The sequence below is a fragment of the Dufourea novaeangliae genome, unplaced genomic scaffold, assembly GCF_001272555.1.
Source record: "Dufourea novaeangliae isolate 0120121106 unplaced genomic scaffold, ASM127255v1 scaffold125, whole genome shotgun sequence".
Taxonomy (NCBI): domain Eukaryota; kingdom Metazoa; phylum Arthropoda; class Insecta; order Hymenoptera; family Halictidae; genus Dufourea; species Dufourea novaeangliae.
Genome location: NW_015374020.1, coordinates 4,299,168 through 4,326,753, shown reverse-complemented (window position 1 = coordinate 4,326,753; position 27,586 = coordinate 4,299,168). Strand labels below are relative to the sequence as shown.

The following is a 27,586-nucleotide window of genomic DNA, read 5'->3' as shown; positions in this document are numbered from 1 at the left end:
CTTAAATATAATTCCAACGATGCGATGTTCTCCACGTGTTCCACGCCGCGCAAACGTGAATTCTATCTACTTCGTTAATGCCTCTCGTAAATACGTAAAACGTTCCTCTCACACGTCGTTCGACACCCCGCCACAATCCGGGGTGGTGAACGATTCTTCGAGAATGCTCCGCAGTAGCGTCACCTCCGTCGAGACGCGTCGAAATTAAAACGATCGTACAATATTGAAAATATCAATCTGTCGCGAAACACGGATTCATCGAGAGTCAGCCGGGGGAACTCTAAATATTTGGCAGTCTTTCATTTACAAAACCTTTACAATACCCGTGAACAGCCACCGTTGAATTCCTCGTCAGACTCGTGTATGCAGACTCTCAGTCTTTGTACCTCCTCTGGAGAAACGCGAAAATTCCCAGCCAAATTCGAACCTGTCCCGGTTTCTTCGAAATGCATCCTCGAAAAGGATGCTATCTTTGTAACTATTCCTTTGTCAGGGCGCGAGTCATCCAGAAGATACGTTTCTGCAACGAATGATCTCGACCACCACGATTTCAACCCCCCGCGTGTTCTTCCACGTTCTCGATTTATAAAGTGTACTACGGAACAAGGAAACTACGTATGCTTATCGTCCAGCTGATCGACGTTAAAAAGGATCTGCCACTTGGTCATGGTTGACGTCGCTACCCGAAGTAGAATCGTGTCAACGAAACACATCGAATCGACAGGTTCGATCAATTATTCGAGATCTCCAGCTCCCGTCAAGAGTCTCGAACTCGAGAGAAAATCAATTTCTTCGTCGACGAAGACCGCCAACATGGCGCGGTTCCTACGATTTCTCGTCCATCGAGTTCGGTAGCGGTCGCTTCTTCAGGATCCCAAGGTCCTGTACGTTCTCCAGGAAGGTTTTATGGTGTTGCGCGACCAACAACGGGTTCACCGTTTGCACGTCCTTCTTCAGCTCCTCCATGTCCCTCTTCAGCTTCGCCCGACGGTTCTGGAACCACGTGATCACCTGGGCATTGCTCAGGCCCAGCTGAGCGGCGATCTCGTCCCTGTCCGCCGGGCTCAAGTACTTCTGATATAGGAACCGTTTCTCCAGCTCGAAGATCTGCTGGTTTGTGAATGCTGTTCGGCTCTTGCGCTTCTTTTTCGGTTGTTGACGGTTGTTGAACAGGTTTAGGTGATTGGCTTGCTCTGGAACAGTAACGGGAAAAACCGGGGGATTAGTGCGTGCGTGAAACGATGATCGCGAAGGAATGTATAAACGCTAGAGGGTGGGCGTTTGAGCGATGCTGAAGGTTGATGTTCGATGATTGGATGATCTTTGGAAATCGATAAATGATCTTCGACAGATCTGGAGATCTTTCGGATGTTTTCAAATTTTCGATACTCTTGATGATAGTTCTCGGTTACATTTTAATTTAGGAACCCTCTTTCTTACTCTTGAATAATCATTCAAAAAGACATACTTTTTTAGATGACTTAATACGAACAACTCCTAACTTAATTACGGTTTGTTCTTAATAAAAATTTGCGCTACAAGAACACTGTTTTAGCACCGCTTGTACGTCTAAAACTCGGATTAAAACCTTTTGTACAAAACTTACTTCTCCTGAAGGTTCAAAGTTAGTTCCTCCTAGCTTACAGATATAACGAGAAATTTATAAAAGTTTACCGAATAATGAAAATACCTTGGCAGACCCTGAAGAACTCCGGAACAACAAAATAGAATGGCTTCGAATAAAATAATGGCGACGGTAATGTAATTTCTGACTTATACAGCAGCGTAACTGTTCCGTTCAGATTTTTCGAATTCTTTTCTACAAGCTCAGGACTCTCGAAGATCTCAGGAACTTCCATAAATACAGCTTGGTGCTGGAGGTTCCCTACTAATATCGAAATTTCTTAATCTCCGAACGAGAGGATAGAAGAGAAATGCAAAACGAATCGGACATCCTCGGGCGTCTTTGAATACCGAGGCTCTAGACGGTCTCCTCTACACACCGGGCCAGCTTCGAGCCACAAATCAGATGCATTTTCGAGCCACGGAAGGGGATCTCTCTCCATAAAAATCGTATTACCTATTCGTTACGGTGTTCAGTCTATGGAATTCCAGGACAGCTTCTTGCCGTAGGGATGCCAATACTCCAGTTGTTTTGTATGTTTCGCGGGCAATTAGGGTTTCGTGTTGCCCGGATAATTAAGAATGAACAATCCAGACGTTCAACGACCTCAACTACGACGAGTTTTCTACCATCTAATTAATGTCGCGTGCACATAGATATTATTCTAACAAGAACCAAATGAAATCGTTTTGAGGAAATAATGAAAGGGATAGATTATATTCCCTAGAAAAAAAAGTGGATCGTTTTTATTTTAATCACAATACGTAAAGATTGAAAACTGTAGGGTAGTTTTATAGTTACGCCAGGCAGTGTATTATGATAATTGAATTCAGAGTATATCCAGGACTGTTAGTTCTAGCGTTAAGTAAAGCGATTCAAATAGTCCATTGTCATATCCATTTAACAAAATCCAATTGGACGGCATCGTGTTGAGGAGAAATAGCGTCCCGGAAAAACGGAGGCGGAATTCGCGCGATGGCGTTGGGCCATTAGGAAATAATCGAAACGAATGACGAAAAAGAGAGGCGGTCGATGAGTCGTGGACAAGGTAGCCGGTGAGAGTCCCTCTCCAAGGATCAAAGAACGCCGCCATCGGTCACACCTGCGCAACCCGGGAGTGTACAGTCCCACCTGAAAGCAACCTCGACGACGCGACGGAGCAGCGATCGGCCTTGCTCCTCTCCGGTGTCTACAGGCTGCTGCGCGGCACACACCTTTTTTCTCGCGTTTCGATCAGTCCGAACGTTCTACCGCCGGGTCGAGGAACGTGTTCCCGTCGCTAATTTAGAAATAAAGTATTTATACACGAACGAATCGAGTTTCCGCGGCCTCGATCTCATCTCTGTTCACGGAACCTTTAAACCAGCCCAACGTGTTCGCTCAACGGCAACCCCCCCCCGCCCCCCCCCCCTCTATCTATTTAATTTTCTACAATAAAATTTCGCGGATAATGAATTGGTAATAATTTAAAGGTGAAACGAAGGGGTCCACAGGCCCCGAGTCCCCGGGGGCCACTTAATTCCATGTAAATTAGCCTGCCGAATGGAAAGCAACCACGATAAATCGTCCGGCTATTTCCGCGGTCGAAAAAGACAAGCTGCTCCAATCCCTCTCTCCTTCCCCCCGATCGAGATAGAAGAGGATCGTGGGGAAGTGGTTTAATTAAATCTGCCAGGAGAATAATCCTGTGGAACCCGGAACGATTCGATTCAGAGACACCTAGAAACGATCATGGCACCTGGTGTACACAATTCTGCTCCAATAACGAACAGCGACTACGTCCACGGAAATGGGAAACCCTTTAATTGCAAATTACTACGACGATGAGCTCCCCAGCCGCTGATCCAGTCTAATGGATCTCCTAACGTTCGCGGATTCGCCGGTATTCAACCGAAACTTTCGCCGGCAGTATCGACACCTATCAAATCGGATAATGTCTATTACAGTCTATTACGACGTTGATGATTGCTTTTGTAACGGTTCTCGATGGCGGAGAGAACCTCGAAGAGCCAAGCAAGAGATTTCACGGCTGAAGCTTGCACCTCTCGTTCAGTTTTTCACGGTTTTCGCGGGACCAACATGTTCGTGGCTTTCTAAACCGAAAACGACTTAATTACCAACCGAAACGAGACGGAATTTAATGTCATATATATTTTGCTCGTTTAAGGAATTGTCCAATTGTACGCGATTTACACGCCAGCCTGGCGCCACATAAAAACTTTGTAGGAACCATCGGTTTAGAACGGTTTGTGCATTAACCATGTCTCTCTTTACCTCTTTATTTCCATAGTCGAAACAAACGTCAACGAATCCGTCGTAAAATCGTATCCACTATCTATTCTCTAGACGCGCGTTAATCCAACTAAGCGATTATCTAGCAGTGATGCTTCTGTAATACTATTACATTTTATGAAACATTCGAATACACCATGCAGTAAGTGTGAATGTGTCTACTGAATTAAGATATATAGCAACACTATACATTCAAGGGTTAACACATCGTGGATCAAAATAACCTTATCACCAACCTCGCGATTATATATAAATTATTATCCAAGCAGATCGCTACCTTAAAACGCATAACAAACGTGAATTTCCACTTCGGGTCTGTAACGTTTCCAGAAGCAAAGATGTCAATTCCCATTTCCGGTAACACGTTAACACTCTATCGTTTCACGGTAACAAGCGAAAAACCTTAGCATAACAAGGGGGGCAAGGGGTTGCCTCGACCGATCGAAACGGTTTTTATTCCTCCTTAAATCGTCATTTCCTTCCAGTGACAGGCCGTTCGTTCCACGGTTTGCGCATTCTTTCGGTGAATCTAATTCGGTGTACGAGAAAAGTGGGTAACAATTTTGTCGTCGGCCGTCCATTTTGCCGGCCAGAAATACGGTGGCGAGCGTGGTCGAGGAAGGAGAGAAAGAGTAAAATGCGGAGGCTCGCCGAGATATTAGTTTCTGCGGTCGACTCTCCGCGGAGATTTAATTCGTTTGATGTTCACGAATTCGCCGCTTCGGCTGTCCTTTCGCAACCCTTTCCGCTCCCCTCCGCCCCACTCCCCTTTCTTCTCCCTTCGCCAGCAGCCTGGTACAGTCGTCGATCTCCGAGTCGCGGATTTTCTCACCTTTCTTTGTGATTATACAGGCCCTCTCTCGCATTTAGCCCACGATCCACTCTTCTCGCCTCTCCTTCATCTCCTCTTTCCACGTCGCGGTGCGCACGGTTCCCCCGCTCCAAGTTTTCAGCCGGCGGAGCGAATGCAAAAGCTGCTTAATGACTCGACGAGTCGCTCTGGGGGATTCTGTACACGGTGCGCCGTTTAGGAGAGCTTCACTTTCTGGGTGTTCGGTGGTTACCGACCCGTCGAATTCCACGGAAATATTCGTTCATCGAATCGCCGAGTCGTACGGCGAAAGAATAGCTAGTTTGATGTTATAGCTGAGATACCGGTGGTTCGCGTGTTCCCAGGCAACGATGACGCGCCGACTTTCAGTCCGATGACAGAAGCAATTCTAGGCAAAAGTGGCCGATGAACTTTTCATTGTAGCTAGCTATTTCGACTTCTGGAATTCGTTTGCACGTGCAATTTATCGAGTTTACAGAAACAAGACGAAAAATGAACCTACAATATGAGTAACATGACACAACATCGTGATCTATGTAGATCATAGGTTCCTAATGTGGGCGTTGAAGTCTCAGGAGGCCGAATTAGATATATATTACTTTCTGTATTTTCACTCCAACCTTTTAATATTCGAAGATTACACGCACATTTGGAAATTTTGTCGGACAGAAAGAACTTTGAAAAGGGACCGGTTAGTCAAGAAAGATTGGGAAACTATGATCCAGGTGAACAATTACCAGACTTCACATTCTTTATGCCAATAGGGGTCTCGCGAAGGTGAAAAAAAGGCGTAAAGAAGCGAAAGGTGAAATTCCAAGTGAACCACTCGCGCCTAGAGACCTCCTCTCCTCCAGCCAGTATAAATAGCGAACAGGCACGCCAATTGACGTGCGAAAACCGCGGCACCACCGAGTGCCAACGCAGCCGTCGGTGGTGACTTCCGCTTAATGGACGCCAGTACCTCTGCGGATTAACGCGTTAAAAAGTGATTTACGGTCGATGGCTTGGTAAACGGGGGACTCGAGGGGAGGAGAAGGGGCGAATGACGACGCTGCTTTTAATACATATTCGCCGGTCGTAATCAGGCGGGAGGTTGCCGTTGCTCGCGCGTTGAGCTTAACGAAGTTAATGAACCACGACCGTTTCGCAACTTTGAATCAGCTGCCATTGCACAACCAGCGAGGTACTTGGGCCAGATCATTTTTATGGGAAAGTTATCGATCCTCGTGAAACGAGAGACTCGATCGGCGAAGGAGAGTACATTTCGAGCGGATCAACGAGACGGACGACGAGGATAATCGTAACGAACAGACAGGGGGCCTTATAACGAACCACCGCGAGATGTTTCGGCAGAGTCACCGTGCGTTAATCGAATACGGCCCTCGTGGGCCGTCTTCGGGTCCAGGTTGACCGATGTCAAAAGGCACGGTTCGGTTCTCTTGGCTGCGGCAGGTGGTCGGGCATGGTTGCCCCTTTGGCTATTCGAGGGCTGGGTTTGTAACGACTAGCTTCTACGTCGATGCCTCCTTTATCGGAGGATTTATTGGATAGTAGAATTATTTTGATGTATGGGCTTCTCTTTATTCTGGCACCGACTGCTACGTTGCCCATTAACATAATGTGTTATATGGACTACGGTTTGGCTAGAGTTCATGAAATTGGGTAAAAGTAACCCCTTCGTAGACATACCTATGTAGGTCGTCTATAGATTAAGAAGATTTGATCTTGTAGAGATTTATAGAGAAAGAAAACTCATAAGTTTGAACATTTCGAAGTGATTCTCAATTTTTCTTCATAGTTTCCATAGTTTGTAATCTTGGCCGATAATGAATAGAGGTTCGAGAAGGTGACAGAATTTAATTTTATGTAAAAGGTTACGCGCTGGGACGACAGAGCGCGGTCGTAGGGACAGTCGACGAGTCGACGGCGGCCATTTTGGTTCCGCTCCGACAGAAATCACTCGAGTAGAATAGCGTCGGAGTTAAGAGCCGCGACGATCTTGAAACGAGGAGCAACAGGTATAATGGATTATTTGGTAACAGTTTCTTGTTAACTGGCTCTGATACGGTCAGACAGCGGGTATCCGTTCAAATGATATCTTGTTGCGACCGCAAGCTTCGACGGTTCGTTAACGCTACGGAGGAAAAATCGATTTTAATGTTTATCGAGTGCGATCGGTGTTGCAATCGTTTTCTTCGAGCGTAATAGGACAGAACTGGAAAATAAGGACGTAGTAAACGGTAGTTTCACCTGTCGTTGAACACCTGGTCGATCTCACAAAATTGTATTTCAAAAATTCCAAAACACTCGGTAGAAGGTATAACTGCATTTATCTCGAGCTGACTTATTTCGCAAGAGTGAAGAAGCAGAAAAACTTTCTGGACATTCTTACAATCGGGTTCCCCTTTCTTCTTTAACAAACTCCATAATCGTCTTACGTCACTTAGTTGCTACTAACACGGAAGAGACTTTCAGCCTAACGACGTTTTACAATTGATTTAATCGGGCTTACTTACGGGCCCCCGGTAGAAGAAGCAAGCAGCAGACCCCTTCTTTTTACACATTCCGGTTTCAACAAATTACCGTGACTTCGCGTTAACGGCGGCACGATAAACGTAGAACTATATCAATTTCACAAAACAACCGTACACCAGCCAGCTAGCTAGCTTGTATATGTACTCTCACTGGCAACGATCGAGATGCCAACGGGGCCCGGCTCGGCGTTACATGTAAATCGATCTCGAAATGCCTGTAATTTGTTTCTTCACCCGGTCCCCCGTCGGTCCTCCCTTTTTTTTCGTTCGTTCTTTTTTTTGTCCATAATCGGGGAAACAAAAAAGGAACGATTCTACAAAGCACCATGACTCGTTCGCGGCGTAATCGTTCGAGGAAGTAACGTGCGGCTGCATCGGTCGTTAGACGCGATCGTAAGGAAAGCAGAAGCGTGTATAATGTGAAATTATCGGGTGGCGGGAAACAGGAGTATGTACAAGAGTTTCAGAGAACGTCCTGTCCTATAAGAGGATCGACGTGATTTTTGGAGCGAGACGAAAAAACCTAGCCGACCGGTTAGGCGGCGCGGAATCGAGCCGAACGAAGAAAAAAAAAAAAGAAAGGAAGAGAAACGACGAGAGAAGGAAAGACTTTTCTGTGCCGTGGATCCAATGCAAAAGCACGAGGGAGTCTGGTCGATTGAGTCGAGTGGCCTCCGCCGTTCTCATAAATTTATTGTATCGTGATAAGTGGAAAATTCGATGGTATCTTAATCGTTCATTCGCAGGATTTATTCCGTTTGATTCTCGCGTTATCGCAGCCCCGTGCCGCGGATAAAAGACACCGCGTTATGATACACGCGAAATAAAACCTTTAATACCATTAACCCGCCGTTTCCGTTTACAATTAGACTCTGATTGGATAGTCGAGAACGTACTCTCTGTGCCGTTGATAATCGGTTTGCACTCGAGAATCTATAGGGATGACTGACGTTAGAAGTGAGGCACGAAGAAGCTTACATATTGGTTGTCGATGATTCGGTAGCTGAAGCTCCGTAAAGTTTTTCATTTTAATCAATATTGATGGCAGTGGTCACAGCTGACCCCCACAGCACCAATGGCAAGTCGGGTGCCTGCCATCGGTCACGCCCACTGCATTCAACGTGGTTGGTTCAGGTTATGAACAAACTAAAAAAAAAACTGTTTACCGTCCGTAGGTGTATTAACACTGAACTTCAAGTACAAGTTGCTACGTGAAAAGTGTCAATAAGAAATTCCGAAGATCGATTGTCCGGTGTTGTAGATATCTAACTATCCAGGTGCTAGTGCAAAGATTAGCTATCCGAGCATCCAATATCAACGAAATATCGATTTTCTGTACATACTGGTCCAATGCTAATCAAACAGGGGGCAGGTAAGGGACAGCAAAAAATCTGATTGGACATGGGCCAATGGAGCCTTAATTTCTATTTTAATAAATAAAAAAAAAACACCTTGTCAGACTATCAGGAATCGATCGATCCGGGTGACAGCCAACTACGAATCAAGGAACCATCCAGGAAGACTAAGAATCGCTGGATCATTCGACATCCGCTATGAAAATACACATCGTCGCAAGATCCACCGCGCCCGGCACGCGTCGCCGGTTGTTCACCGAATATTTTGCTAATAGGTCGTTCGTTCGCGACGAGCCGTCCCACCCGACGAATATACGAAGGGACACACACGCAAAAAGAGGCGGGACAGCGACACCGCGGAGCAATTTGGAAGTGTCTTCCGTCGGTCGACGGTCATTTGTCTCCCGTGGGCAACCATCCGCGTCGTTTTCCTCTCTTTCTCGTAACCATTCCAACGGCCCCGTTTCCATCCCCGTTTCTCCGTCTGTCGGCCTACCCTTTTTCTCTCTCTTTTCAACCCGAGAACGCAACCTCCCTCCTTCTGGCGAAACCCGAGGGGGCTTTGCCCACATGTCAACGATATATTTTCTGCCGGCCCACAAATCGTTTAGCGGGTAATTTTGAAATTGGAACACTTATTTAGTCGTTTAGGCCCAAGGGCACACCACCGTTACGTCCCGGCCGGGGCAAGATTTATCGTTCGATTTTTCGCCCGCATCAGACGAACCGCGCGCGATTTTCGTCTGGTCCCCCGAACCGCGTTCTCCTTTTTCCCCCGTCCTTATCCAGTCTGCGTTGCGTATCTTCCAGAGATCGTAAGTTGCCGACGAATCAAGCTGGACCACCTCCGAAGACAGGAACTTTACATTATTGGCTAAGTCAATCGCAGCCTCCACGACAAACACATCGAGATAGAGTGAGATAGAACGACTACACCGTCGTAACCTACGCGATCATGAAGAGGTGGCCTATGGTCCGAGGATCTAGGGGAAATTGGTAAGATCCAACGGCGGTCACCGTGTGTTCTCTCCACAATACGAATTGATATGTCAACAGAAGTTATTCGTGGCTTAGCGACTCGGGGTCGATGTATCGATCCCGATGTTACCTACATCCTACATCCGATCATCAATATTCATCGGCCCTTGGTGGATAATGATGGTAAAGAGTGTACCTGATTAACGAGGAATATTAGGTACAGTGTATTATATAGTTATATGTCATCTATTTCATATTAAACCTCATGAAGATTTTCTCCCTGTTTTCATAAATTCACTTACTCGACGAGTACACCGTGCATTTACGAAAATATAAAGTGGCTTTTGTAACTACTTGTAAGATTTTATACCAAGAAGCATGTGATTAAAAAAACGTAGAAACTTGGTATTTTCGAAATTTTCTATCGAAAATTGGAAGAGAAGATCATATAGATCGAGACACCCCATTAACAGCCGACCAGAAATGGTAACAAAAGAGGGTCCTTTCAGTGACCAATCGAACAATCAGTCACAAAACTGGAACGGAATTTCATCGGTTGGGAGGGCTGACTCCGATTGAAGTCTCCTATGATTTTTTTGTCACTCTGTCCATTTATTTCCGTGGCATGCGCGACGTGTAACGCGCGATCGATAGCCATAGAGCTTCACGGTGTGGCGTTCTAGCCTCGATCCTACGACGGAACTGCCTGGTAGAGAGTGCGTGTGTGTGTGTGTTCACATCGCGTATGCATGATACTGGCTCACATAATTATCCGGGATAGCACAGAGTTTCCCACTTAGGCCACGGGTAATGTTCCCATCAGCCCTTCATTTTCCATCAACAACGGCGGATCGTTAACGTATGAACAACGTCGGGAGTGCCCGACAATTTCTGTTTTCTGTTGTTCCATTATTCACGCGGCGCTCGCATTTTTCCAGCCTTTCAAGTGTCGCTGGCTTGCGCGCATGTCTGTTCCCGCTATTTTTCAGTTTTTCTACATCGTACAGAAGAATAGGTTGGGGTAGAATAGGTCTGGTATATCTTGTGGAAGTGTCACGATTCTCTGAACGGCGATGTCGCAATAGTAGATCTACGCAACCTGGATGACCATTACGGATCATTCACGGGGAATTCAACATTTGCTGAAACGAGTTGGCAAATGTTTGTGAAATATGGAGGAAATGCAATTTTCTAATGACGGATGGTACAAGAATAAGAACGGCGATACATGGACCCAGATATACCTGCATTTGTTGCGTACAAGTTCCTTTCTTGAAGAGATTAGGACTTATTTTCTCCCATTTGACAGAGTCGACTTTATTGTCAGACATTTATTCTATTTAGATGTATTCTATATAAATGTCTAGTAATAATAGTCAGAAAATTTATTCTAAATCAGAGGTTCCGAGGATAAAACGTAGGTTGAAAATCTTTATAAAATTGAAAAAAGCCAGGGTTTCGAGTAGACCGGAACACCGTCGTCTGCAAGATTGCCCGAACCGTTATAGCAGGACTCAGAGCCTTTCCATGTAAAGTAATTTTTGCCACGACCACATTGAAGTTTCTCACCACTAACCGTGCTGTCATCTTATGGCACGCTAAGTCGATAACGATAAGAAGGTTATGACACAAAAACGCATTAAAACGGTTAGGTACATCTTATACCCCGATTCTGCGGTTGTGCAAAGACTATCGAGCGGGAAAGTAGGCGTACTCTAGACCAAAACGATTGCACTCGACGTTCGTTTCTGGTCGAGGGTGTTAATTAAATTTTCCGAGGAACAGGGTCGAATTGATTCCGATCGAGACAATGGCAGAGGGAAGGAAAAAGAGAAAGGGAAGGGCGGAGCAGGAAATAAGTATCGCCGCCATTTTGGACGAGATTTGTCTTCATTAGGACTTCCTGCGGCGCCGTTAACGTCCCACCTGGCGTTACAAGGTGTTGAACCACTCGAAGCAGTGATATTAGCGACTGATGAAACGATATTGCTCCTGATGGGTGGTCCCCCCTTCTCTCAGGGCCGTTGATGAAGACGCGAACAGTTGGCCTCTCCCTTCGTCCTCTTCGCTCAGGCTCACCGGTCGAACCGACTCGCCCCGATCGTGACTTCACCTACCGCGCGAATTAACTTACTTATTTTCCTCGCGCGTGTCTGCCCTTGTCGTTAGAAACACGTCGACACCTCGACAGGTTCCGGAAAAATTTTGTAACTGATCAAGTACACTGAATTCGTCTCAAATTCGGTTCAACTCGATGAGTTTCCTTTCTAAAAGTATTTTTGAACCTACTTATTCGAGGAACGCCTGTCTTTCTATCAGATCAAACGTTCACAGCTGTTAAAAGAAATTATCATCAGCTGAAGGGTGCAATGAAAGTCTCGAGAACTCGGGACAATATAAACGCAGACATCACTGTCAGAGGGTTAATTAACTTCTAAAAGAGTAATGTGATAGAATCTATCAAAGGACAAATGCGATATACAGCAGCAAACGTGTTGAGAAAATGATCGATCTATAATACTCAAGATTTCATGGAAAGCTTTAAAGGCAATTGTACCGCGATAAACGGGGCAAGGCAATTGCTCTGCCACGTACGATGTAACGAGGAATATATAACAGTCACCACGAAACGTCTCGTTCACGTCTCTTGAAATAACAGGGACTTCAAGAGCCGTTTGACCGCGGCTCTGTGATCCTATTAAGTCGGACTTCTTTCTCGGATTTCCATCTTCCTCTATCCTCGACGAGGGTCGCGCGAACGCCTACTCCCGCACCGTCTCTCGCTTCTATTTCCAGCTACCGTCGCCTTTTACACGCTTTTAGTAGCTTTGAAACCGTCGAAAGACAGTTGCCCGATTCACGTGCCGCTGATTAGCGTAATTATCAGAGAAATTCCTTGCTCCCGCCTTTTACACGGCTGAGTTTTTCCGCACGGAAATTAGCGAAGATGGCGCTTTCATCGACCATTACGCAGCATCTTTTACTAGAAAATCCATCCCTTTACCCTCTTAACTCTCGTTAATTGCATCCCTCCCCAGCGAACAATTTCTCAGATGCCTGAACAGCAGTTACGTAGTTGCTTGCTAAATCACGCGATGATAAGACGATACCCTAAGTAGTTTAAGATCAGCGAACAGGCTACAAATACTAGCATCCAAAATATGACTAGCGTCCTTTGATCCAATTGAGGGGTTGTCATCACATAGGTACAGTGATTCACATACTTCTGAAACAACAATTAGGTTTCAAGACTTATGCAATTTCTATTTGCATATTCTCTTTACGATGAAAATGTTCGAAAGTCCAATTTCGGTCTATTCCTGCGATATTTGAATATCGAAGCTTCGATTTCATTTTCCGAGGATCGGTATGTACAAATCGAGCAGTCGCGAGCGTTGCGGGGCCAGAATCCGCGAAGACAGGATGCGGCGTCTGTTTCCCGTCCGCGAAACGACCGGCAACCGTTCTCCCTCATTTGATATGAATACAGTCGTGCATAAGTATGGTGGCGTTAATGCGCTACCTACCAGCTTACTCTGTAAAAGAGGATCCCCTTGGGAAGCCGGCCGTGTTGACTCACGCCAGGAGCAAGCTCATAAAGACACGCACGAAAGAGAGACACGAGGAGGGAGGGAGGGGGAATAGAAGAAGAAAAAAAATGGTTAGTGGCTTCTAATTGCAGAAGTGACGACGCCGTAACTAATGACCGGGAGACGACGTCCTGTCAGTAGACGCGACGAGACGAGCGTCCTTCTACGAGGTGCGGACGGCCGTGCGCATTTTAAATACACTCCAATGAAAAGTACAGCTTACGAGCGCAATCTTCCTTTTTCGGCGCCAGCCCGGAAGTCGTTGAGCGATCGCCAGGCGAATGATTTTTGGGAACTAATTTCCCGACGTAGGTACATTCCGGTGAAGATGTTATCGGGCTTGGTGAACTCGATGTGGTCGTTTAACGACCGAGGACATTATTTTACAGTCATAATCTTTTCGAGAATTTAATTGTACACGACTGACATTGGACAGAAATATTTTATTTAATCGAAGGCAGTGGAAAGACTGAATTAGGTTTTACGAAAGAGTGCATAGTGTCTTACTTACGATATTTATGAAGGGTACAAGTTATGTCTGTGACACCTTTGTGCAACCAGACTTATTAGTAGTCTGTGGATTTTATGTTTCTCCATTTATGACTGTTTATGATGTTTTATTCTCTGTTGTGAACTACGTTACTTAAGAAAAGAAAGAAATTCCTGCATTCAAAACACTAAGTGTACTACGAATTTTAATAATAAAAACCTAAACCAGACCTCTTCTTTTTATGACACCCCGGGGGGTTGCGAGCTACACTTTGGGAACCACTGGTATTTACCATCGGCAGGTTAACTCGTTCCTAGTCTATATATTAAACATTGTTCCCTCTTAAACAGATTACTCTAGAATAACAAATACAAATCCTTAGTTTCTAATCTTATTCTGTACTTCTATTGACAATAAATGGTATTAAATAGGAACAATCTAATCCATAGGGCATTATTCACTAGACTCAGGTAAAATCTATTAAACTACGCTAAGAACATCCGTCTTTCTATTCTAAATTAGAGTACACTCAGACGCATCCAGGGCCGAGTGAACCGATTTCCGTATCCTTCGACGCCCAGGATCGCATTAGGAACGAGACGTACACGTGTGGCTAGGTACGGGACAACGTAATTTCCCGCGGGTTCAACCCCCCGGAAACGCGGTCCGCGATTCCCCTGGGTGCGATAATCCGTCAGTAGGGTTCACGGTTGTACGGTATTGAGTAACACGGTCGCGGTAGAAAGCCGATGCTTCTCGGAAAACAATTTCTGTCGTCGGGATCATCGCGCATTCCGGCGGTTCCTCGAACGTGTCGTCGCGGTTGGTTTGTCAGGACCCATGGGCCTGTCTGTGACACATTTCGCCCCTATAAATCAGCGCTCTCGTCCGGCCTCGAAATTTCTCGGGAAACGAATGGTTCATGGGGTCTCTGAGGTTTAATGGAGGCGCCAGACACTGTTTTGGTTGAAACGGGATAACAGATGCTCGATGTGTAATTGATAGATGTCTCGAAAGTTTTCCAACAAAATTCATTGGAAATTCTGAAAGCTTGAGGCTTCTGTTAGATAAACTCGAACTTGTATTGTTCGTCCGATTCAAATGAGAAAATGAACAAATATATTCTTGTTACACTGTTAAGATTACCGTCGATTAACCCCATCACTGGTCGAATGATCGATCACGTAATTTTTTTTTAATTCGGTTCACGACGGTTCGTATTCGTTGTATGGTACGCGGACAGGGGGGATCGAGCAACTGGCGATCGAGAGAAGGCAACGAAGGGCGGAAGGTGGCGTGACGCGCGGCAAAGGGCGGTGGCTATCGACTAGACAAATGATAGAGCGGCGCTTTCGACCCAAATAGAAACCTGGACGATGTAAGTATATATCTATATAAGTATAAAACGAAACAATTCTCTCCTTTGATATATTAATTACACGCAACAGTCGGACCCCTGGAAATTAATACTTCGATTGCTTCCCTAACGTATGTATTAGTTTCCTTCTCGAATCGGGCACCTGTTTCGATCGCTACGGCAACTGTTATTTTTCCATTAACTTTTAAAGTCTTATAATATCTATTCGAGAATTTTTCGTCTGACATTGTCTTGTGTCGCAACGAACTTAGACTTTGGAGCAGAATTCAAAGAAAAACCTTCAGCTACAGTAGCGGACAAAAAAAGTTATCACTTTTATGATTCATTATATTTCTATTATTTCTTAACATTAAACTATAACCTTAATCTATCAGCTTCATATACTGGGTTTTATACAGCTTTTAATTAACTATCAGAACATACATATATTAACAACACGTGCTAAAGTTTCACACTGATATTAAGAAATAATAAAGATACAGCAGTTCGAGAAAGTGGTAACTTTTTTGTCCGCTACAGTATAATAATCCAAACCCTGAGGACGTATCCTTAAGTTAATGTTCGTTAAAAAAAACGAACGTGATCGCGCGAGCAAGGAAGGTTCAACGCGTAAATGCCGATCCTACGGAATACTAATTCACCCCATCGCCTATAAACCGATGTCGCGTTGTTTCGCTTGTTCCTCGAGTGTCGTTTAGCCCGGGACCGTGGAAAGGTCACACGAAAACGAAAGAAACAAGTGAAAGAGGAGAAAGGGAGAAAGAGAAAATAGGCGCAGCTGACAGCCATATAATTAGCATTTACAACGCGGTCACGCGGCAACTGGGGGAGGGGGTGAAGTCGCCGATTCCAGGGGTCGCAAACTTGCTTAATAGAATGACGAATTAAAACCGCTACGCGATATCGAACTCCGATGTTTTTATGTTATATGTCAATGTTATTCAATTCTGAATTCACTAGATCCACTATAAACATTCAGAACATGAAAAATTCAAAATCAGATATAAATTCGGATCAGCAACACACTGTACCTAAGACTTTGTTTGAAATTGTATGGAACTTCTACATCCACGAGCAAACTGGGCTTCCACTAGGGGAAAAAGTGGCATAGGGGAAGGACCTCCTACGATTTGATTTCGGGAATTTTTGGAATAAATTTATCAAGATGTAAGAGGTCCTCCTACGCGACTTTTTCCCCTAGCGGAAGCCGAGTTTGCTCCTAAGTGTACACAAATGTGACCACCAGGTCTGCAATGGTTAACAAGAGTTCCAATCGATTTTAATTCTCGCTAGTCCCTCGTTAACGTGTCGTTACCCGTGAATTCCTCGAAACACAACACCCCCCCTGCCTCCCTTGTTCCCCTTTTAATTTTCTTAATACATACCACCAGTGTGTGTCTATGTATGCGTGTGGGATCAATGCTTCTTGATAATTGTCCATTCCGTTTCATCGAATTCTAGTTAGATATCGTCGATCGGGAACGGTGCGTCGTCGTCGCCCCTTTAGCGTACGTTAGGGGTCGCGGCCATCTTTGTGGTTCGACTCGGCAGAAACCAGGCCTATTCGATGCGATAGCAGCGAGGGAGAGAAAAACAGTAACATTCAGACGGAGGGGGGGAAGAATCGTTCTCTTGATGTCGTTCGATGGTTCGTTCGCGGACTGGTCCTTGGCCTCGGTTGAGCCGGAGGAAGGGAGGTAAAGCGCGTCGGTTTTAATGGCCTACCCGCGGGAGAATGGAGAGAAAGAGAGAGAGAGAGAGAGAGAGAGAGTGGATGAAACATCGGTTCGGGATTCCCTGCCCGATCACCGTGAAATGATCCTGACTCGCGTGGACACGTAATAGGCACGGTGTGCGACGCTTAGGCGCTAAGGGAACACCGTCGATAACGGTTACGAGAGCTTGAAAGTCGCGTTACACGCCGCACTGCGCCGCGCAAGAAAAACCTGATCGATTTTCGCTGTTACGAGTTGTCGACAGTCCCGATGTGCCGATTATATCACTGCACCTACGGCCGTCTCGACGCGGTCTCACAGAAGGGATTCTATGAAATCCTTTTACCGGGAGACAGTAATGAACCAGATACCATTAACGTCGAACGGACTTTTTGTGTTCGCGTTATGCGCAGGGGGGAACATTAACTTCCTCGACGGGTAATGCCTGTAATTTTGGAGCGGAGCGAAGGTTGACGGTTGTAATTGGATGTATTAAAAGGAGCCATGTGGAATGTCGACGTGTAAGTAGAATCGCAGAACAGGATAAGCTTGTTTTATTGGCGGAATTTTAGTCGAGGGAATCACTTTTTGGAGCTGGAACCTGGAGAGATCGAGGGATAGGGCAAGGTTGCCGAGTTTGAAGCATTGCCTAGGGTGAAATTCCTTAAGCAAAGAGTATACCAAGAAGCCTCTACATAATTTTCAATTCTTTTCCTCGAATAATCGCGACTTCGCGGTCGAATGCAAATCACCAATCGGCAGAACGTAAAGGTAAGAGAGAGAGAGAGAGAGAGAGAGAGAGAGAGAGAGAGAGAGAGAGGGGATTTGGGAGTGGCGGTGAAAGGATCAAAGCGTCTCGAAGACGCAACAGCACACTCGCATTATTCATTCGGGTAATACACGCGTACACGATAGTTTGACGCGGCCTTATTAATAATATCTCGGTGAGTCTAGGCGCCTGTCGACCGACGGAAAAACCTGTAACGGACAAATGATTCTATTAATGAATCGGTGCTCGCATATTAACGCACTTGCGTGATCGGAGTGGTCGAGTAAAACCCGTGTTTTCCTGCCCGCGAAAAGAGGAGCAAAAAACAGAGTAACAGAGATCACGAATAGAAAATCAATCAATTACCGGATTCGAACCTCTTAATAACACGTTCTTTATCTTCGTTCATTGTGCCTGGATAAAATTGTCGATAAGTACTCCGGTGATTAATCGACGATATTATTGTTAATTGCCATTCTAATGAGTGATTGATCGAGGTAAGGACGTCGGCGATTAGTTATACGCCGGACAATTAATTACAGACAGAGACAGAAGGAGAGAGAAAGTTGCAACGTTCCGCCCCGTCATTCAGCGTCATTTTTCGAGACAATAACGTTCGCATCGCCATGTACCCTCGGAAGATCGTATCGAGAGAATACTTTTTTTCGCCAGCGCGTGGGTAAACGCCGATTAAAAGAAGGGGTAACGAGAATAAAGGGACACGATCGTTCGCGGTGTCGGAACGTCCGAAGCCTTCGGGGATTCTACGAGATCTGATACGCGTCTGTGTTCGACACGCTTCGTTGAGAGAAAAGGAAACGAGACAATAGTGGCCCGATCCTCCGATGATCAGGATCGTAATTTCCCCGTTCGAATCGATTGTCGTCGGGGGCCCTCGATCTTTTGCTTCTTTGTGCCGGCCCGTTGGCGTATACCTTTTCACTCGAATTAATTGGGACCGTAAAAAGAGTCGCAACACCGGAATCGACCTCTTCGTCACGGAACTCACGCAAAAACTGTGCCAAAATCCTTCAAGGATGCCGCCTTCCGGCGGCGTAAGAGCGATCCAGATTTTATATTGTCTTGTAGAGAACGGTGAAGGTCGATGGATCGTCGTTGTATGCACAATTCAAGTGCCCATTATCTGATCATTGGTGATAAGGAAATTATAAATTAAGGACTATGTTGGCTCGAGATCCATAGATTTAGTATACATATACACGAACTCTGGACCCATACCTTCGGCCGATAATGTATGTACGCTTTCTACTCGTTTTAGTGTCTATCACCTGAAACACTAGCACCATCTTATTATTATTCTGTCAAAGAGCTAACTTAACTGACCACGAAGATTCAAGGTCTTTGAGTATGAGTCAATCTCGAAGATGGTAAGAGGAATCTTCAAGCAGGCAATAAAGAGACCAATTAAATATTCGAAGGAGACTGAAGCAAGGTAAGATCCATCTTACTTCCACGATTGTGGCCATTATCTTCACTCTATGTACTGACGTTTTCGTAATAACTCCTGATGAAGTATCTTCCAGCGCAGTAAATCAATTTCGAGCGATGAAACATCCAGATCTCTAATAAACAGATCAATTTATATATTTCTGCCGAATTTCAAGGCTACTTTTCTGTTGCATGTTGCTCGAGTGTGGACGAGATTTTGGCCGCGCGCTGCGCGTGTTCGTGCTCGCTGTTGCACGTGTCTGGACCTGGCTTTACAGGCTTCCATACGAGAGAATAAAGAATAAGAAGCAAGAAGGAAAAAAAAATATGGCCGCGAACGAGACAGCTGCGGCAACAGATCCGAAACGGAGCGGATCGTAACGCGTTTATTCCTTTGTTCGACGTTAACCCCCCCCCCCCCGGCGACATTAAAATCCATGTTTTCCTAATAAACAGACCGGCCAATTAGCCGTTCGATCAGGCTGGATACGCCGCGGACTTAATGTCCTCGAGAAGGCGAGGAACATGATCGCGCGGACGTCGTTTAGCTTCGTCAGTCGCCATTACGACTGTCTAATTAAGCGGTGGAGCAGCTCGCTTTATGAAATTTCGCTGGCGCCCCCTTAAGTGCTCGTTATCTTTGATATCAATCTGAGGCGGTACCCACTCTTCGCGGATGACGGTTGGTGTCGTCGAGGACTATTAACTGTGTACTTGGTGGATAATGAGGGAAGACAGTAGGTGTACCATCGACGGTGGTTCGTTGCCTCGAGGAGCGAAGGAACCGAGAAAACTGGCAAAACTTCCATGCAATTTTCTTGATTGAGTCGTACTCATTCTTAATGCCTTTGTCGATGTTATCGTGGATAAAGTATAAATTTTAATAGGTGCGAATAATAAAATATCGAACGTTCATCTATTCGAAATTTACGACTTGAGTTCTTGATTCGATAAATTTCTGTTTCCTTTTTTTTTTAGGTTTATGTAAGGTAATAAGAAAAAATGTCACGTTGGTCCAAGCGATAAGTGACAATCAACACATGATTAATCGTTGCTGGTGCTCCTCCAGCTTTCGATGAAAATTAGCGTTCTTCATCTTCATTCGATCCGTATGAACAGGCAATCAGACGTAATTGTAGGTGTCGGGGCCTCGCCTCCTTTGCCAGATACCGGTGAGATCAAGATCAATCTGTATCGAGGAATATCGATCAAACCCGATCCAAGGTTGATTTCGTTAGCGTGCTTGTTAAGTGCTCGGTACCATTTAATGGGTATCAAACACCTTGAATCCCTCGACTGCTAAAATAAAGTTCTGACCGCTACATTTATTTGTTCTGTTTTTCGTTATCGTTTACTTCAATCTGTTAAATCAGTCGATTCCATTCAATCGAAAAATTTTATTTCACATCCAGTATAGTTTTCCAAAGCGTCTCAACAAGTTCCTTCCAGGTGTCTAGCTCTGTGTCACGAACAAAACCGATCCACTCGTCGCAAAATGTCGGATCACGATCTATCCCAACGACCTGTATCAACGGTCGCAAAGAATACGTCAGTTGGTTGCAAAAACAAAATTGCATCTTACGGAATTGTGCCGGGCCACCATTTTCTTCGATTGCAATTAACTAGAAGGTTCGGTATAAGGTACGAACAACTAACTCGCGAAGTGGTTAACACAAAATTTGGTGTCGATCCACGCGATAGGCTCGATCCCATCGCTGTATTCCCCGATATCGCGGTACAGGCATTAAAATAATAGCGAATACATTACGGCGAAGCGTTTCGTACGTCGTTAAAGCTACCTCCCCGCCTCTCCCTTCCTCCTCTGTTTGGAGGCCTGTTTACGAATGTAATTTTCCCGAAACATTACCGGTGCGCTCTTTTCGGAAAGTGTAATCGGTCCCAGGGTCGCTCGAATCGCCGCCGCGCGGCGTCCGGTCGTTCGTTTTGCAATAAACCCGGCGAGCACTCGCCATTAAACGTAATTGGAGGGATCCTTCGATCAATCAATTTCGCTCGATGCACGCCGCGGATAGCCTCACGCGCCCGTGCACGCGTGCAAGTTTCTGAGAGCACAGTCTGCGCCCTGTTCTCGGTAACTTCGTTTACCTATAGTATCGACGTGATACGGCTCGATCCGTCGTGTGCACTTTAAGCTCGATCCACACAGGTGATCAAGGAACGAGGGACACGAGCGACCTTCATTGTTCACGCGGGAGATAACTCCATTCTTTTAACACTAGAATTACCGAACAAGTTAAAATGACAGGGAATATTTTTTCTCAGATTTCTACAACTTTTATTACAATATGAAAGTGAAGAAATCAGTCGATTTATAAATTTGTAGATTTTCCAAAGTTTGTCATGTAACCGATCGAAATAGATATGCATTTATCGTCGGTAGTTCTAGTGTTAAGTAGAGAATAATCTCACATTTTTCGTACTCTACCTTTTTCTGACTACTGATCCTTGAAAGTAATTGTGGCAATCTGTCGATGAATTTGTTAGACGTGTATTAAACGTGCTTCGTAATCGATAGACTCCAATCTTTTATGCATGAGCATCGATCGAGTTTGTGATCGTTAATGGGAACGAAGCTTAACGTTCGAATCAACGAAATGAGAATGCGGTACGCGTGGTTCGTAGTAAAGGTCAGAGTCCTGGCTCTCGGAAAATCTTGCGATTCGGCCGACCGAGGCTGATTAGCGTGTTGCGTAATGCCCTATGTTGAACGGTAATTGGAAGGATCGAGCCGATCGATCGATCGGGGTAATCTCGAACGGGAGAAACACACAGACAGAAAGAGAGAGAGAGAGAGAGAGAGAGAGAGAGAGAGAGAGAAAGGGGAGGAAGGGACGCGAACGTGCCGGTGCACCGTGTCAAACGTCGCCACCTGTACACGCACCGTGGCTAAACCGATTGCGTTTCCGTCGCTGCTTTCCCCGGGGCTTTCCACTAGATTGAGTCCCGCGACCGTAATTGGATGCCTCGATCCGCTCGTGGGAATAATCCGCGACTAATCGGAGACGCAGATGCTGCGTGGAAATCGATATTGTTGCACCAAGAGAGCCCCTTGTCGACGAGCAGGTGTGTTGATTTCTCTGGGACTGGTAGCGGATCGATCACCGCGAATCGTAGAATTCGGGGGTACTGAATGTTAATTTTTCATTACCGTTACGGAGATAGCGTGATACTGTTAATCAAAGGTACTTGAACGCCACAGCTTCAAAAATTCTTCACCAGGCTGTGCTAGTGAAATAAAAAATTCAGATCTGTTCCTAAGACGAGTGGTCTGTATTAAAGGTTAACATTGTTGCAATATTTCATTTCGCGAAGTGAAAGCAATCTATCGTTGTCTAATTTGTTACGATCGACAAAATGACCCGTGGACAAGGCACGATTACACGATACATCAACGTACCATTTTCACCCATTCATGTACTCCAGATCTCTCGAAATCTCAACTCGCTAATCAGAATCATTCAGCGCGCATTATAGATCGCGAGAAAGTCGCTGGCTATGGTCAACTTTGTCGAATCAGAGAGCTGGAAACGTCTGAGCCATTACCCGGAACGGTGTTTGTCTTTAAGTAATGGGGCATAAAGGTACGCAAATCGGGCGTGCAACAGGATAAAGAAACTCTCAGACAGGTTTCAATCGGCAACTCGCCGATTTCACGACTCAACGATGTTGCAGCGTGTCCTTGTGCACCGCGCGATGCGTTGCGGCGATCACCAGGCCGTGGACACAGTGCAGGTAACTTTCTGGAACGTTGATTACACGGCTACTCGACGAAACAATGTTGTCCGTTTCCAGTGGAGGCGTCCGCTCTCGCTTACTCGTTACGATCCATGCCGATAAACAATTTTATTGCGCGGAGCTCGTGCACGCGGGCGAAACAAGGTAGCAGAGGTATGTACATATATGACGTTTCGCGCGCGCGTCAATTGTTGGCACGGAACAACTCTGGCCTGAAGTATTTTTCCATTACGGGGATCCTCTGCAGAATAGAAATCGCATTTTTAAGAAGGCTTCCGCTTGTGGCGTATTCTGTCCAAACGACTTTGAAATTTAGGAAAACATAAATGATAGGAACGCGATATCCAGGTAGTGATTGATGAAATACATCCCCATTTTGAAATGTTCGATAATGTACATTAAAAAATTTCATTTTTTTTCATGAGAAAATAGTAAGTTATTTCCTACGATAAAAATTGAGACGATCAACGTTTATGTCTATTGATTTTGAAATCACCTGGTCTGAAGTTAAATGGCCTTACGCTTTCCTTGACGATCGCAGTCTCCAGAATTATTTTTTTGTAATCTATGAAAAATTGCGCGTCTACAATAAACCGCCCAGAAAACCTGAAAACTTCAGTCAGGCAGAATAAAATCGAAGATCGAGCACGAAGCGAATCATACCAAAAATCGTGATAACCGTTCACCGTCACACGATCCGTGCATTCCGAAACGAGATCATCCCCGATCGTTCGACCATTAACTATCCATTCCCTTTCAAAATGTCTACCGCCCCCGTCGATCGATCAACCGGTGTAATTATATTCTATCTTGTTCACAGAGAACAAGAAACGAGAGCGGCTCTCTTACCATTGGTGAATAATCGGCAAAATACGCGACGAAGCGGAGGAGCGCGGGGCCCCCTATGCATACATATATATATATATCGGTGTGTGTCGAAGCGATTTCGGTGTCGCGCTCGAGTGGCACACGGTATGTATGTACTTTACTTCCACGCCATTAAACCGTGTCCATCCGCTGCGGCGCCGAAAAAAAAAAAATGGAAAAACGAAAAGAAAGACAATCTGTAGCTCAGGAGGGAATTGACTAATGGACATTAGCAGGTGTTTATTTCCGACAGAACGAGCAGCACACCACGGCGGCGTTCTAGCTGGTCATGCAGCAGGCGCGCGTGTCCAATTTACATGGAATGTAGTCGAAAGGTTCGACGACGTCGTTTACCCAGGGTCGCCCCGATTACTTTTATTGGCCGGTTCCCTATTTGCTTGTCCTTTTTTTTCTCCCATCTCCTCTCTATCGTTGTCCTACGGACGGAACTGTGTGTGTGTGTGTCCACACTAGTGATGGCGATTGATTTGAACTGTATCGATAAACACATGTATGAAAATAAATCATTTATTTAAACAGATTGCGATTGGTCTATTTTTCTTACGACCTATTACGTTACGGCAAATGCAGCGAATGTATCGAGGTTTCGATATTTATGGGTTAAGTATCGATACTGTATCGCCCATCACGAGTCTAGACGGTGGATGGTTTCTCGACAAAAATATGTATCTGTGTGGGTACCGAGGGACGAACGTCGCCGCCATCGACCTACAAATCTCTCGTCGTGTCCCGGGATGCTCGCGCCAGCGCGAACAACTCCATTCCTGCGAGGGCTTCCGTGGAATGTTAGTTGAAACGTTTGTCGGCGATGGCGCGGGTGGGGGAAAGAGGAGGAGAGTGAGCAGTTGTCGTGGAGGAGACTAGCGCGCGTGGAAAATCGTAACACACGACGCCCTCTATATTTTCGACCGTTTGTATGTACTCTCAACCCCTCGCGGGTGCGATACTCACCCCGGTTAATGACTTCTCGTGACATTCTTATGACCACGGGATGAGTAACTGTTTCTTTTTTAATGAGACCGTGATACACATACATAGTTTAATTCCGAAACGTCTTCTGGAACTTGGACTCTGTTAACTATTTCAGTGGAGATTGAGATATTCAGATATAACAGTTGCAATGTAAAAAAACGAACTGTTAATAAAGTAAGTTCGTCGAGCGAGGTTGTCAAAAAAAGGAAAAGATCGTAAGAAGGAGCAAAGCCATTGACAAACTGACTGACAAACCTGATAATGTCAAATTATTCCTTTTTCCCAAGCTGTCTATACAACCGAGAAAAGATGAATATTTCAAATTTAGTAGTCCCGAAAATTGCAGACAAACCTATCTAGTGATGTGTACTTTCACGGTCGTGAGTGCGTTATTAAAGTCTCATAGAACTTACAATTTAAGTACTTTATATCTATAGAAACCTACGAAAGCTATAGAATGGAAAATCACGATTAAACATCCATTTTTTTCAAAATGTGAATTGTAAAAATATCCGCCGTCTGACTATCAGGCTTGTTATTACCGCCGTAAGTATCTGTGAAAATGACTACATATTGGACTTGTTATTACTACTATTATACTCATCGCACCCGCCAAATGTGTACCGTCTTCACCGAGAGGACGCGTAGCGTGTTTGTCGGCGAAGGATTACAGCGTAAACTCGGAATTTACATCTCGCCGGGCGAAATTACGAACTGACCTACGGCCGGTTCATTTCACCGGGATCTTTTCCCCACGTGTCGTTGTCTCCTGGAATCGTCCGCGAACGACGAGGCTCCGACACGTAAGTATTCATAAAGCGGGACGGGTAATTAGGTAATGACTCCCCGTGTGCGCGCGCGAACGCATTGGAGGGCCGCCAACTCCCATCGTCGCGGGCCGACGACGCTGACGACACGGTGATAAAAGATTTTCTTGTCTCCCGCGTGAATTACGATCCCCGGCCGCGGCTTTACTTTCCGAAATTATTCCTAATTGCCGCCTGGACTAATGACACACCCGCTTGTAACCGTTCCCCCATGGCAAGCCCTCCTCTTTGCTCGTTTCTCCGTGTACAATACCTTGTCCTTGCTCGCGGGCTCCGAACGACATTTCGTGTGACGCACGGTTGGATTGTTGCCACGTGAACCGCTGTACTGCTGCTTCAACGAACAGCATAACAAATGCTTTGAATTTTTGACAATAAACTGGTCCGTCGAGGGAAACGTGGAAAAGGATTCTGTTGTGAGATCTGTCTTGCTGTACGACGACGTGTCGATGTACACTCGAGAACCTTGGAATTCCGAAGTTCTTGGATTACGGGTGGTTTGGAGGTCGCGAAAGTGTAGAATTTAGACGGTTCATTTGAGTTTAAATATTGAAAGATTTCGAACTTGGAGAGTCTGGAATTTTGAACTTCGGATTTCTGGACATTTAGAAGTGGGGACTTTAGGAAAGGAGCCTGAAAATGGAATATTATAGATTTCGCAAGATATGGAAGTTGGGAAACTTTTATTTGCAAGTATTCGAAATCTAAAAAGTCTAGAACTTATAGAACCTACAATTTGGTAGGTTTCAGACTTTGGGAATTCAGGATCTTCAGACCCGGAAGGCCTCGAGCTACAGTATTTAAAAATGTCAGAAATCTATATCTTCGCGGTAACGCTTGGTACGGTGAAGAAAAATAGCCGAGGATCGTGTTCGATGATCGATTAAGAAACCTGATGCTTTATTTGCATCATTGACGTCTAAATTGGATGCATGAATGGAGGTCGCCCGCGGCGAACAGGCTAACGGCACCATGTTCAAACGCACGGGGAGGAACGCAGCCGCGCGCCGACCAGAGCCCGAGATAAGTCCTCAAACACGCCGCCCGCACGAGTATCTGTTCATGATTCGAAGCAGAAGCCTCGTCCGCCCGCAGGACACTTTCCTCTTATCGTTCGGAAGAGGAGAGGGAACGCACAAAAATGGCCGCTCAAAAGTGGGCCCACGTGATTCAGCGAATCGTCTGTCGTCATGCACTGACTGAACAATTCGAGTTGGCAGAAAAGAAAAAAAAGAACAGCGAACCTGTGTGTCGTTGACCAACTAACAAGAATTGTGTGCTTAAGGAAATAATGAGAACGACGATCAAAATTTTTGAAAATGACAGGTACTGAAATTTAAAGAACGGCGAAGTTTATGAGCTGTATACATATACATAATTGGCCTCAATTGGCCAGTTGTTCAGAATTCAAAAGAGAGTGGATAAATTCATTAAACAAACTTCCCTCGCTTATAACACGCGCACTAGTTATACTTATTAACGATGGATAACTTCTAAAACAAGTCGTTGAAACTACTATATTAACCGATAAATGTTTTCGTACAGTCAGTTGTGACCCTTTTACATGGTTTTCCCGTCTCCTATCCGCTATTAAATCGAGTTCCACGTATTATGATCCCTGTATACTACTGACTTTCGTGCAACAACCCTCTTTCATCCAATTATTCTCATCCAATGGACAACGTTCTCCCAGAGAATATTGACTACACCGAAACGTCACGATTCCTGATTTTCGCGTAACAACCCCCTTTCGTCTAATTACTCTCAAGCCAATGGACAACGGCGCAAGGTGTATACATAATGGGTGATGATCATCCACCAAACTCACGCGTCCCGCACCGACACCCCCCTGTATTATTTCAACGTCTATCCACCCCAGGCCGTTTGCCTCGCTCGGTCAACAGATTGCGGACTTAATCGGCCGTGAAAAGAGCAAATCGTTTCGCGCGATTATCCGGTGCATTGTCTCTTTCTGTCAGGCCCGCCACCCTCTTCGTTGTTCCCTCGTTTCTTCCTCTCTTTCGACACCATCTCCCCCTCGCCCTCCTACTATTTGTCCTCCGCACCCGCCCCTCTCAACCTCTCCGTCGGTGTGTCTTCGCCCGGAAGCCTGGAACCACTGATTCACCATGGGGAG

General features: G+C 45.4%; 1 protein-coding gene across 1 annotated transcript in view; it reads right to left on the bottom strand.

Moving 5' to 3' along the window:
* Nucleotides 1-825: 825 nt before the first annotated feature.
* The window catches only part of LOC107189090 (barH-like 2 homeobox protein), a 51,295-nt gene continuing 24,534 nt past the window's right edge, over nucleotides 826-27,586 (bottom strand). The window contains exon 2 of the mRNA XM_015577524.1: nucleotides 826-1,193. Coding sequence (XP_015433010.1) covers nucleotides 826-1,193 — 368 coding nt within the window. The remainder of the gene's footprint in view (nucleotides 1,194-27,586) is intronic.